Here is a 14,411-nt window from a genome sequence, read left to right as displayed (position 1 = left end):
ATTTAGGGTCAAGTGGACCTGGATTTAACTAGTATTTAACCTTATGTGTAATTGATCGAAAAATATTACATTTAGACACATTGTTTATGTATAGCTCCCAATTTATGATGTCTTGAAGAACCATAGCTGCCTCAGCATACCCAACTGATGACAATCCAAAATCTAGTTCTAGATCTTTAATCCTAAATTTTTGAACCCAACTTAAAAAAGGAAATGCAGCCTAATAAGCACCAACAGGATCTGAAACATGGTAGGTTGGAATTTGGTCGAAATCTTTGATCTGGAGCCAATTAGGTGCACAACTGAGTAGATTTGATCGAGAGACACCGGATGTGACCCTGTTGCAGCTCTAATGCAAGCATCCACTAAATCTATGACACCTCATGTTTAATTTTGGGACTTAACCCAATAGACCAATTTGGTCCACCTAAACCAATTATCCGGTTCGGTCCACCCAACTCACACCCACTAGGTGGAGCAAAGTGACATGTCAACCAACGGTTGGCAACAACATGGTCCACTGGACCCCGTATAGAATCATCTCTCTGCTCCCCCAAATAGACGGCCAAGATGAGCTCTGGTTACATAACGGCAAAACGATCTGCGGCAACGAAACGGCCAATCGGTATGCGGGCGGCTGGGCTGTATGGTGACGGCGAGTAGACACCCGTTACCTACCGTCCTATTAAAGATGGGGGCCTTCGATCCTTCGGGATCTGGTGGTGGACAGCTCCTCCTGTGATCTCCTTGCTCGGATCGGCTCTCATTCCTTTCCCTCTCGTAAACGATTCGATCCTCTACTTCTCGCTTCGTTCGTTTTGATCTTTTTAGCTTTCTGGAACCCTAGATCGGGCCTTGCGTGTCGATCTGTTGCCCTTTTTAGCAAATTTTTGTTTGGCGATCCGGTTCGATTTCCGAAGATTTGATACATGTGAAAGTGAAAAATTGGTGTGGAATTTGGAATGTTTGGATGCACTGGAAAATGATATAGGATCTTTCTCTTTATTCTTTGATCTGGTGGGTTTTGGCATCTTGGTGTCGTGTTTCGTGATTTGATATGTTTCTTCGGGATTACGTGATCGATTTTTGAATTCATGCCGATCTTAGGCCGCAGATCTCCCTGTTGTTTATTCATATCTTCGTTTTTGCCTATGACTTATTATTTTGCTGTTGTTTTGTGTTCGGATCTTGTTGATGGATCAAAAATGACTCTTTTGTGGTGTTAGAATTAAAATTGATTTTTTCTTGATGCTTGTTAGTGTTTTCAGCGGAATTTTTTATGGGACGTTCGTTCACAATATTGTGTAGATCTACTTGTTCATTTGAGGCCTAAAAAATGTTTTCTGAGTGCAGAATAGATGATATTGTTGAAGCTTCAGCAGTTAATATAATTTTAATCATCGCCACCACTTTTGCGTCCAGTGCATTTTTTTTAAAAAAAAAATTTATGCTTTTATTGGTTCATCTGTTGTTAAATTTCTGTGATTAGGGGAAAAAGCAACACTTTGTATTTTGATATTTCATCTGGCATTCATGAGAAGCACACACAATGTCTTGATAGCTCTTGATCAGTAGGTAATTACAAGGCAAATCTTCTCAGGAGGGTTGATTGTCGGATTTTGGCCAAAGAGAAGTTTATAGCTTTATTTGTTTATTCATCTTTGATATAATAGTACCATCGTATGTGTGTGTCTGGTATTATTACAAGCTATAAGTCTGGTTATTTGATTATCAACTGGACTCTTTCAGACGTGAAGATGGGGCTGTCTTTCACCAAGCTCTTCAGTCGGCTTTTTGCCAAGAAAGAGATGCGTATTCTTATGGTGGGTCTTGATGCTGCTGGCAAGACCACCATCTTGTACAAGCTGAAGCTGGGAGAGATTGTGACCACCATTCCTACCATTGGTATGCGCTACACACACATAAAATTGAAGCAGTTTTACTTTATTTACTTGTGATGCCTGTGGTTTCTTGTTTCTTCAAATTGAATTTTTTTTTCACTCATGGATGAGGCTTGGGTGTTCCAGAGCATATTTCCGGTGCACCATTTCTAGGAACATTTTAGCTTTGTTTAGCAAGTAAATTGAGCATGAAGTATTAAAATATCAAATCTCTAGTTCATTTCATTTCTGTGCACAATTGGGTTCAACCTGTTGGGAGTTGCTGCAGCTTAAATGGTGCTATCAAATGATGTTCTCCAACATAGAAGCACCATTGCAATTGACATGATCTCGCAAAGCAGATGCCACTGTCTCTTGGGAAGAAAGATTCAGTTTTCACCAACAATAACCAACATGATTTAATAAATGAAAAGAACTCTAATTTGTTTAATGTCTTTGGGTTGCTTAGAAGCAGTAATTCGGCATGGAGTTCATATTTTTCCAAATCTAGATCGATTATTTCCTTTATTTGCCACTGATTTTGTTCCTTTCTATGATTTGATGTCAGAGTACTCTTTTCTAACATGATTCAAGAGCTTCTTAATTATTAATGATGGTACCGTATTATGTTTGTCCCATCTATTCCTGGTGAGAAGTCATATCAAGGGACTGACACGGTGTTCTCCCATATTCTTTCAATATCCTTCCATTTATATGAATTTTTTTGGGTTGTTTTTGAGCCTTTCTTCTTGTTAAGATTTTCTCAGATCTTTGTTGCAATGCATGCATGTTACTGATTGACTATTCAGCACTTGGTTTTCTTTTTCTGGAAACTTGCATGTCTTTGTGCACTCAATTCTCAACCGGTTATTTTCAGGATTACCAGAACTTATTTTGGAATTTTTACTTCTCTGTTCTCAATTTGAATGTTTTAGATCCTTTCTGTTGCTCAATATTATGAGTCGGACGACTTTCTCCAGGTTTATTTGTTCTCTTATAACTGCCACACCCCCTTCTTTCTGAAGCGGCCTTAAGGCCCTGTGTTTGTAATATACTTAAGGCCCTGTGTTTGTAATATACTTTCTTTTTAAATTTTAAAAAAAAAAGTGTCTACCTCATCTGATTATCTTTGAATCAGGTTGATTTGTCTTTGTGTTTCTCTTTGTTGTTTTGTATTGATGACAGTGAGCTATCTCCGTGCCATCGATTTCAATTGGAGCCTTTGTTTATCATCTATTTCCACCAAAATTGCATTTTATACATGTAGAACATGATGGATGCTGTTTTCTTCTTGTACCTATGGAGTTTATCATATGCTGCCCATCTACTGTGTCAAACTTTTTAACTCCAAGCTTGTTTTATTTTATTTTAATTTTTGACTTTGTGTTGTCACCTGGTTGTCAGGATTTAATGTGGAGACGGTGGAATACAAGAACATTAGCTTTACCGTGTGGGATGTTGGTGGTCAGGACAAGGTTTGTTGTCTATCTGTATAATGTTTGTTGGGTAACATATGTAACATGGGTAATGTCTGATACTTTGATTTCATTTATATTTTTATTTGGAGTTTTGCATATGATTAAAATAATAGCATTCCAAGAAGTGATGGATATCTTGCTATATCAAACTTGTCACCAATGTAAGGGACCTAAGATGGTTGGATAACGTATGGGGAGAGTAGTACATTTTTGATGTAGGAAACTTGTAGGGGAAAGAAAAGAAATAGAATTTAGCAGCAATAACATGCAGCAGAAGAGAAAATACATTGATTGATGAAGAAATAGTAGAATTCTAGGGTTTAGACTCCCAAGAATTTCTCTGTATTGAAACAAAAACTGAATACTAATGATAATGACGGCTAGAAATTCTAGTTGCAGCAATATTTAAAGGATAAAACCCTACTGCGATGCCCTAATGTCTTAAAAGGACCAAAATATCCTGACTAAAGTGATTGACTAAAAAGTTAAAAGAAACACAGCAAACGTCTCTTAAAACAAAATCAACTAACTCCAAATAAAATATGAAAATTAAAATTCATGCTCCTGCATCAATCTCCCCTTGTTGGAAAGAACTTGACTCCGACAAGAAAGCTTGACAAAATTCTGCATAGGCTCTTGGATCAATGCGTCTCAACTCGTCTTCAGAAATCTACGTACTTTCTATGGTTGGCTTACCAGTCCACTTCACTAAAACCCTGCGATACATGTTTCTCCTTCTCGAGCCGACTTGCTTCACATCCAAGATATCTTCAATGACCTCTAAGGGCTTCTTTGGAAGCTGCTCAAAATTCAATTCTGTTGTACCATTCGTTCCTTCCAAAACCCTCATATTCAAAGAGATCACCAACATTGAAGATAGGACTAATCTGTAAATTATCAGGTAAATCAGTGATATAGGGATTCGAACTGATCTTCTTCAGCACCTTACATGGCCAAACTTCCTTGCTCTCAGCTTGTGATAAGTGCCCTTTGGAAATCTCTCTTTCTTCAAATGTACTAGCACCAAGTCTCCTTCATCAAACTCCTTAGTTCTCCGATGTTCATTTGCAGATTCTGCATAAATCTGATTACTAGCCCTGAGTGCAGCACGGACTTGCTCATAAATCTGCTTTACATGATCTGCAAAAGCCTCCCCTTCTTCACTTACTTGAGCTTCTTGAGGTAACGGAACAAGGTCTAACACGTGTTGTGGTTTGTAACCATAAGCAGTTTCAAACGAAGTCCTTTTTATGGTACAATTGACTGAATTGTCATAAGCAAACTCTGCTTGAGGCAAAATGTCATCCCATGTCTTCACATGATCTCCAACAATACAACGCAGCATATTACCCAAACTCTTGTTAACAACCTCCATTTGTCCATCTGTTTGTGGATGGCATGTGCGAGAATACTTGAGTTCTGTGCCCAGTCGCCTCCAAAGTGACCTCCAAAAGTATGCCATAAACTTCACATCTCGATCAGAAACAATAGAAGAAGGAACTCCATGTAGACGAACTATCTCCTTGAAAAACAATTGAGCCACTCGTGATGCATCTTCAGTCTTAGAACATGCTATGAAATGAGCCATTTTTGAGAATCGATCCACAACCACGAACACTGAATCATGTCCCCTAGCTGATTGAGGCAGTCCCAACACAAAGTCCATGCTAATATGGATCCACGGCATGTCTGGCTCAGACAATGAAGTGTACAGTCCAATGTTCTGTGTACTATCCTTTCCTAGCTGACAATTTCGACACCTTTTGACAACCTGTTTAACATCCCGGTACATCTTAGGCCAAAAGAAACGGGCAATAACCATTTCCAAAGTCTTATCTCTTCCAAAATGACCTCCAAGACCAGCACTATGCAGTTCCAACAAAATCTGCTCACGTAAGGACCCCTCCGGAATACATAATCTGAATCTTTGAAAAGATAGCCATCATGCAGATTGTAGGAAGAGTTCTGGCAGCCTGTTGAGTTCTCAAATCTTCAAAGATACGGCTGAAATATGGGTCATCTTTGTATAGATTCTTTAACTCATCAAATCCTATGACGTGTGCCTTCATTGTTGTTAACAACGAGGACCGTCTGCTTAATGCATCTGCCACAATATTTGACTTTCCAGATTTGTGCTTCAATGAAAATGTGAATTTCTGCATGTAGGAGCTTTACTTTGCATGCTTGTCATTCAACTTCTTCTGAGAATTCAAGTACCTCAAAACTTGGTGATCAGAATACACCACAAATTCACAATACAATAGATAATGTTCCCAATGTCGTAGAGCTTGAACTAGAGCGTAGAACTCTAGGTCATATGTGGAATATCTTTTTTTTGGCATCAGTCAACTTTTCACCGAAGAAAGCCACTGGTTGACCTTCTTGACTCAAAACAGCTCCTATACCAACATGTGATGCATCACATTCAACAACAAACAACTTGTCAAGATCTGGCAACACAAGAACTGGAGCACTGGTCATGGCTGATTTAATCTGCTTGAAAGCTACCTCTGCTGAACTAGTCCACACAAAGGTGTCCCTCTTCAAACATTCAGTGATAGGCAACATGATAGCACTAAAGTTTCTGACAAGTCTCCGATAGAATGAAGCTAACCCATGAAAACTGTGTAGATTCCCTATACACTGAGGTGTTGGCCATTCAAGAACTGCCTTTATCTTCTCCGGATCTGGTTCCAAGCCATTAGCTGAAACGATGAAGCCCGAGAACACAACCCGTTCTTGCATAAAAGAGCACTTCTTGAGATTGGCATAAAGCTTTTCCTTCCGAAGAACCTCAAAGACTTTACGCAAATGGACTAAATGCTCTTCCTCAGAACGACTGTAAATTAATATATCATCAAAATAGACAACAACAAAAGAATCTAAGAATGGTTTTACTACCTCAGTCATAGCATGCATAAAAGTGCTTGCAGCATTTGATAACCCAAATGGCATTAGAAGCCATTCATATAGACCATCAGGTGTTTTGAATGCTGTCTTCCATTCATCTCCGAGTCACATTCTGATTTGGTGATAGCCACTCCTTAAGTCCACCTTAGAGAAGTACTTCGATCCAACTATCATATCTAGCATGTTATTAAGCCTTGGAATTGGAAATCTGTATTTCACAGTAATCTTGTTAATGGCACGACTATCCACGCACATTCTCCATGTTCTGTCTTTTTTTGGGGTCAATAAAGCTGGTACAGCACACGGACTTTTATTTTCTTGGACTAACCCCTTGGTTAACAATTCTTCTACCTGTCTCTTCATTTCTTGCCGTTGCAGAGGTGGCATTCTGTAATCTGTCAGATTTGGTAGAGGTGTCGCAGTCACCAAATCTATGGCATGCTGCACACTTCGCAAAGGTGGTAACCCCTTAGGTAACTCTTCAGGAATAACCTCCTGAAATTCACCCAACAGTTGCTGAATTTCTGGTGAGAAATTCAATGGTTGATCTTCTTGAACATCCCTCCCAACCAATAGACAAATAATTCCAGCTTCCTTGCATTCTGCTTCAAACATTTGTCTAGTTAAAAAGGTGTTAATCTTGCTGATTTTTGAGCTACTGGCAGCATCTTTTCTCAACGGTTGCAAAGTAAAAGTTTTCTGCTCCCTTAGGAACATTTAAGTATTAGGCCTTGTGTGATGGACTATATCCTTGTCATATAACCATGGTCTTCCCAACAAAATATGGCATGCATCCATTGGGACATCACATAGGGCCTCGTCTTCAATATTATTACCCATTGTAAACTTTATTAGGCATGGAGAAGTAACTGGTACCTCATTTTTTTTTTGAAACCAAGCAACCTTGTATTGTGTTGGATGTTTTTCAGTATGCAAATTCAGCTTCTCCACAGCTTCTTTGAGACAATATTTTCACTGCTGCCATCATCTAAAATAACATCACATACCTTTCCTCCACAAAGCACACGAGTTCTGAAAATGTTATGGTGCCTCTAGTCTTCTTCTCTCACCTTGGGCGTAATCATGACTCATCGAACCACTAATGATTCTCCTTGCACGGGCAAAATATCAACATTCTCCCACTCAACTTCATCATATTCATCGTAAGTAGGCTCCCAATGCTCTGGCTCCTCTGCTTCAAATTCAGCCAAGTTTATCCTTCTTTGTGGACATGAATAGGATGTGTCCCCCTTCTCCGCAAGAGAAACATTTGTTGGAATTGTTATTGTTCCAGCTTCTATAACTAGCCCCAGCATCAGTTTGGGAACCATATTTCTGCAAGTCCTTTCCCTTCTCAGCCCTAGCAGTAGCAACAATCTGCCCAATTGTTCGATTAGTTGATGCAGCACGGTGCATGGCCCTATGAACAGTTTGTTCACTTTTGCCTTGAGATGAATTTGTGCCCCTAGTGCATGTAACAGCTGGTCGTCTGGCACCATAATGTAATAATCGCCTTTCAGCCATTAAAGCATATTGTCGAGCGTCTTCTAGATTGAAAAACCGAGCTACTTCAATCTCATCTCTAATAGGCTGATTCAACCTAGAAAGATAACTAGAAGTCATCTGTTCATTAGTCTCATTCAAACCAACACGAACTGAAAGGTTATTGAATTCAGTCGTATACTCTTCCACTGGCGTATTCCTTTGCTTCAACGTATGAAACTTTTCATACAACTCCATAGCATAATCAGCAGGCAAAAATTGCTTCTTGAACTTCATCTTCATGTGCTCCCATGTTCTGATTTTTGGTTTGCCTTGTTGAATGCGCTGCTCCTCAACTCTATTCCACCACTGAAGTGCAGCCCCTTTCAACTTCAGCTTCACAAACAGAACCTTCCTCTTTTTTTGCATGGGCTTCCATTCAAAATAATTTTCTAAACTTGCCTCCCAATCAGGATAATCTTCAGCATGCATCTTCCCAAAGAAATCTGCAACTTCAATTTTGATTCCGCCACCATTCAGATCAAGTGCTCGAACCAATCTGTCCTCCAATCCACCGCCACGTTCAGGCTCTTCTTGATGGAAGGGATTGAACTCCTCCTCGAGATCAGTATCTTCTCCTTTGGTGCCACCTTCCGGTATGCCCACAGTTTCACGATGATCTTCTGGTTCTTCTGCCCGAGCAGCCAACTGTTGCTGTTTCTGTTGCTGAATAGCTTGAACAGCCCATGACAAATCCTCAATCATACGTCTCATCTCTGCGATATCTGCAGCTAGGCCTTGTTGCCCTTTTCCTTGTCCACCACAACCACGAGCTGCCATCACTCGAGGACCAAAGCCTTCTCTGATACTAAAATTGATGCAGGAAACTTGTAGGGGAAAGAAAAGAAATAGAATTTAACAGCAATAATACGCAGCAGAAGAGAAAATGTGTTGATTGATGAAGAAATAGTAGAATTCTAGGGTTTAGACTCCCAAGAATTTCTCTGTATTGAAACAAAAACTGAATACTAATGATAATGATGGCCTGAAACCCTAATTGCAGCAATATTTAAAGGATAAAATCCTACTGCAACGCGCTAATGTCTTAAAAGGACCAAAATACTCTGACTTAAGTGACTGACTAAAAAGTTAAAAGAAACACAGCAAACGACCCTTAAAACAAAATAAAACAAAATCAACTAACTCCAAATAAAATACAAAAATTAAAATTCATGCTCCTGCATCCATTTTACTGCATGCTTGATTCATAGCATGTACATTGAAAGAAGTTTACCTATCTTATCTTTTCCTCTCAAGAAAAGTTATATGATGCAAGATAAAAAAAAAATACTATCAATATTTGCCAATGTGTTAATTGCACATACCTAGTTCCTTGAAGTAGTTTCTCATATGTTACTAATTATGCTTGGCATCCTCAGTGTGCTTTTATTCTGTGTGACCCATAATATCATTCTAGGAATAGATACAATAACTCTTCTTGTTTATCTGAACTTACTATGTCATGTTGTTTGAGATTGAGTACAGGGAAGTCCATTAATATATATTAAGAATGAATTCAAAGATGTGCTGCTATCATATTAGTATTGGTATTTCATAGGGCTGAAAACAAGTCAGATATTATCCAACTATATTTGGATTCGTATCCAGTTCGAATTGGATTCAGATAAAATTTTTTGAATCTGATCGGAAACAGATCTGGATCTGGATTTGCATAGATATTCATAAACTTTCTTGGATACGAATTGCCTCTACCAACGATCGAACCGGTAATCTCCTGCTTAGTTGCCAACCACTCAGCCACCAGGGTAACTTTGACACTTGTTACATATTGATGTTTTGTTGTACTTCTTTAAAAGTGACATCATAAAAGCAATATATATCATATGTTATTTATTAAATCTTTTTACAAAACTAAATCCTAAGCTGTGATAAAAAACAAAATTTTTTTCATAATTTTATTTTTTAAGATATTCAAAATTATCAATACGTATAACATATTCCTGCTAATACATAATAGAAATTCTCTATAAAATAAATAAAATTATTTTATATATATATTTATATTATAAAATTAATCTCTAACATATTTTTTATTTAAACCCAGTCAAACCAATGATCGAGATCTTTGGCTGCATCAGTCGCCAAGCGAATTTAATAATTATGATGTAGACCTTTACTAGTTAATTGTGCATTGTGTGTGATCTTAATATTGGATCCCATACCCATCCTTTACAACTGTCATTTATGTGGTTTCATTATTAAAATCCATTTAAAATCTGATTTATATCCGAATAATATTTTGATTTATACTTGTATCCATTTAGAACAAAAATGGATTTGCATATATCTGATGTATATCCGTATCCATTTAGAAGAAACATGGATACTAATCTTGGTATTCATTTAATATCCATATCCATATTCATATAAACTAAAAAATATGGCTATGGATATGCATATATCAGCATCCAATCATAATCTGATCCTTTTTCATCCCTAGTGTTTCATTTTTTTCAAGTGAAGCTTGTGGAGGTGCCTTTATTTCTGATATCATTTCAGATACAGATCTGGATGAACAGTTACGGATTAGATTTATGTTGTGTGCAGCTTCTAGAAGTTGAACTGGGTGTTATGTCTCTTAAGGTGGTGTGACTTGGCTCCAGTATTGACCTTTCTGGAAAAAAATTGGGTTTTAAATTTTCTTGCCTGACGACATAGTTCTGAGTTTATTTGCAATGCTTGGACCTGTTACAATCCTAGCCTTTACACCCAAAAGGCCAAGGCATTAAGACTGTGAATGCTGGGGTCTTAACTAGGACTATAACAGTCCACTGTGCCCCATGGGTGTTTTTGTCAGCCTACTATCATGGCTCTCACTTTGGTCTAGGTCGCCGTTTCCATGTGACAAATTCTACTCTAGGACAATTATGTAGCCTTTTCCTTGTGATGGCTGCACTCTGGCTGCTAGGTATCCCTTTTCTACTGGTGTCTTTCACTTTAGGCTATATTATTCTTTTCTTTTCCACTTTTTCCTTTTGCACAAGCCAATACTTTTCTGACTTGAAAACTGGATGGTGGCCTGGCTTTTATACCAAACACCATAACCGCAATCCATACCAAACACTGTGACCACAATCCATTATACCTAAAATGCCTAGGGTCTTAACCAGGACCATTACAGGGCAGGCTAGCTAGAGTTTCAACAATCTCTAATTTCCTGTTCAAGTTTAGGGAAATTCCTCATGGAAGAGAAGCTTGTCTGTCTTTTGAAGCTGAAGTTATTAGTGTATGAATTGCAAACTAATATTTTATCTTCAATGCCAGAGATCCTCCATGCTTCAGAGTACGTTTGATCTTGCCTGTGGTTGTTTCTAAAGCAGCAAATCATTTTTATTGTTATCACCAATTAATCAAAAGTTAGTATATAAAAACCTCATGATCACATGAATCTTTTTCAGTCTGATTATCCCAATGTCATAAATATTTGCTGGAAATATACCAGTGCTTACTGCATTCCTGAGATATTTTCGACAACTGGTTTACATATGTGTACATGTGTGCACACCCACACACACACACAGAGAGAGAGAGAGAGAGAGTTCAAAGCTTCTGTATAACCTCCTGTTACTTTTGCTTCTTTTAATTCCACTACAGCTTGAACAAGGTGGGTTTTAAGATCTCAAGTGAAAAATACATTTCTCATGGCTTGCATTTATTTGACAGTAATGATCTTTTGTGTGGTGGAATTATCAGATCCGGCCTCTGTGGAGACATTACTTCCAGAACACCCAGGGCCTTATCTTTGTTGTCGACAGCAATGACAGAGATCGTATTGTTGAGGCTAGAGATGAATTGCACAGGATGCTTAATGAGGTATGCCTATAAAATCATTTTACATTTCAGTTTAAATTTTATTATTGTGTGGAAAATTGAACTTCTTTGTATTTATGGGGGCTCATTAATTTTTTAGTTGGGGAGCCATATTTATCCTTCTCTCTTTCAGACATTTTTCCAAAAGAAATAAAACGTTTGATGCATATACTACTAAGGTAATTTTTGAATAGAGTGAAGTAATAGGATAAATTTGGCTGCCTGTACAATAAAAATAACTAGTTTCTTTTCCCTGTTAAAAGAATTCTTTCCATACTGCAGTAGTCTTGCTGTGAGGATAGGATACCTTTGGCTGCCCCTGTAATCAAAAGAATAGTTTCTTTTTCTTTAAAAAAAAAAAAATCTTTCTGGACTGCAGTAGCCTTGCCATCAGGATGCTCTATCCAGAATGGTGGAGTAATGCTCCCCCACCCTCTGACTTTCGTTCGAAATGGTATAGTTTTCCATATACTCCAATCACTCATGAGATAGCCAACTCATGTCAATAATGTGCTTTGTTTTGTTCCATGTCTGCTACTGTTAGCTGCCCGTGAGCCTCTTTTTATTGCTAATTGTATATTTATTTGGAAGAACACTTTTTAAATGCCATAGAGTAATGATGTCATTATTATTACTATGAAAGCCAACTCATGTCAATAATGTGCTTTGTTTTGTTCCACTTGTGTAGCATGTCTGCTACTGTTAGCTGCCCCTGAGCCTCTTTTTATTGCTATTGTATATTTATTTGGAAGAACACTTTTTAAATAGCATAGAGTAATGTTGTCATTATTATTATTATTATGGGGAACACTTTGGTTCGTACCCTTTTTAGAAACCATTGTGAAAAATTATAATGGAGCAGTTGCAAGATGCATGCCATATGGCAGTCTATCAAACACAGTATATGTGACCTTATAATAACATATCTGTAGTGAGTTCTGTTTGGGCAACTTCTGGTTCCTGGTTTACTTGCAATTTGAGTTGACATAAAATTTTGTTTGTTGATCCTAGTCTCGATTGCCGTGTAATTGTTGTTCCATGCAGTGTATAAAGCAAGACCTCAGTGTATGTAGAACAGTTGTGGTTGTGTTTTGAGTATGGCATATTAAAATGAAAATAAGCGGACCTTTTGATCATTAAATGGAAGCCAAACTAAGGACCTGGAAACGGTTTGACCATAATATTTTCATTGTGGCTTCTGTGAACTGACCATCTGGGTCAGTTCACAAAATTGATATTTATTAGGGTAGGAGTTTTAGGCTGGCTCTTCTTGTAGTTTGCCAACAAAAGCCTGCTTGGATCAAACATTACCTAAGAAGCTCTAAGCTCCATCGGTACATCTCATGCAAAATGGAAAACTGAGAAATTTTTTTTGCTTGGAAGGATGAATTGAGGGATGCAGTGCTGCTGGTCTTTGCGAACAAGCAAGATCTTCCTAATGCCATGAATGCTGCGGAAATCACTGATAAGCTCGGGTTACACTCCCTCCGCCAACGTCACTGGTAAATATTTCATGCTCTTTACTTGGTTCTTAACCCCTCAAGAGATTTCTTAGTAATGCAATTTCTATGGTGCTTTTGAAGTACCCGAGCCTATCCGCTTCACAATAATTAGATCGGTAACATTCGTTTCCTCCAGGTACATCCAGAGCACGTGTGCCACATCTGGGGAGGGTCTTTATGAGGGATTGGACTGGCTCTCAAACAACATTGCTAACAAGGTCTGCCACATAACTGCATGATCGGGGCCCTTTTATATTTCATTTCTGTTGAAGTGCAGCCTTTTGTGACTCGTGATCATTCCTCCCCCATTTTCCTGCAGGCATAGATATTGCTGGTTGGGTACCTTGTTGGAGCTGAAAACATTAGTACACTTCCGAGTATGCGAGAGAGCTGTCCCGAGGATCAATTTGCTTATGTTTCTAACTTCATAGACTCGAGCCTCTGTTGTCATTTAGATAAAGAATGATCTGGAAATTTGTTCTTCTTATCTACAAGCTAAATTTTTGCCCTTTTTTTTTTTGGCTGCCAATTGCGTTGTTTGAAGACCTTGCTTGGGTGATATAATAGTTTTATTTCTACAAAAAGCTTGGTTCTTAGGAGACCTATCTGCCATCACATGATGTTTTTGTATTTCTGTACTGATATCTTATATAATGTTTGATACCTCATGCCTCGGAATACTTTTGAGGAAGTTTATTTAGTTTTTTCTTCCAAAAGTGATTTCCAGACTTAATCTTACCCATTCTAGGTTAAGGGGAGAAATTGGGCTGTTTTAGGTCTCTGTTTTTCGGTGAGGGTTTTGGTGGAAGATGAAGGGTTCAGGAGGGGAGGAAGATTGGGTTTTTGGCGGTTGAAGTGCCTAAGGGATAATTGGTTGCTTTTTAGTGGAGAACTGATCGGAAAGCATTTTAGAAGCATTTCTCTATCATTTTGGTGTGACTTGAAGGATTTAGGTGTTGTATTAGGGTTTTGGGAGGAGGGTTTTAACATTTGAAACTTGGAATTTGGGGGTTTTGGGAGGAGGGTTTTAACATTCGGAACTTGGAATTTAGGGTGGTGGTTTGAGAAAATAATTTTGTTGCAATAGTAGTGTCATGTCAAATTCAAATTTATTATAATTCAATGAGAACGTTTGTATTTCATCGGTTGCTATGTATTTCGTCAATTTTCATGATGATATCTCATATTATCCCATCGATTCATGATTTTTGATTGGATTGTGACATGTTTGGTATGGTATCAATGAAACCCTTCTTGTGTTGGGTGGA

General features: G+C 38.1%; 1 protein-coding gene across 2 annotated transcripts; it reads left to right on the top strand.

Annotated features, from left to right (window-relative positions):
* Positions 1-640: 640 nt before the first annotated feature.
* On the top strand, positions 641-13,843 carry LOC105040006 (ADP-ribosylation factor). Of its 2 annotated transcripts, none has more exons than XM_010916371.4 (7): positions 641-780; positions 1,750-1,905; positions 3,285-3,355; positions 11,525-11,644; positions 13,025-13,143; positions 13,280-13,361; positions 13,463-13,843. In XM_010916371.4, exons 2-7 carry the CDS (start codon positions 1,758-1,760, stop codon positions 13,466-13,468), a joined length of 546 nt encoding a protein of 181 aa, XP_010914673.1. In that variant the 5' UTR covers positions 641-780; positions 1,750-1,757; the 3' UTR covers positions 13,469-13,843. The 2 variants fall into 2 exon arrangements, with proteins under 2 accessions (XP_010914673.1, XP_010914674.1); XM_010916372.4 differs by lacking the exon at positions 641-780 and adding an exon at positions 848-1,017.
* Positions 13,844-14,411: the final 568 nt, after the last annotated feature.

This window comes from Elaeis guineensis, chromosome 1 (assembly GCF_000442705.2).
Source record: "Elaeis guineensis isolate ETL-2024a chromosome 1, EG11, whole genome shotgun sequence".
NCBI classification, from domain to species: Eukaryota; Viridiplantae; Streptophyta; class Magnoliopsida; order Arecales; family Arecaceae; genus Elaeis; species Elaeis guineensis.
This window is presented reverse-complemented; position numbering and strand designations above follow the sequence as displayed.

Bases quoted from the DNA above. Each gene is read 5' to 3' on its own strand.
- LOC105040006 (XM_010916371.4), top strand. From the start codon at position 1,758: ATGGGGCTGTCTTTCACCAAGCTCTTCAGTCGGCTTTTTGCCAAGAAA. The intron at 3,356-11,524 runs GTTTGTTGTCTA...TGGAATTATCAG, and splicing joins ATGTTGGTGGTCAGGACAAG to ATCCGGCCTCTGTGGAGACA. The intron at 11,645-13,024 runs GTATGCCTATAA...TTTGCTTGGAAG, and splicing joins TGCACAGGATGCTTAATGAG to GATGAATTGAGGGATGCAGT.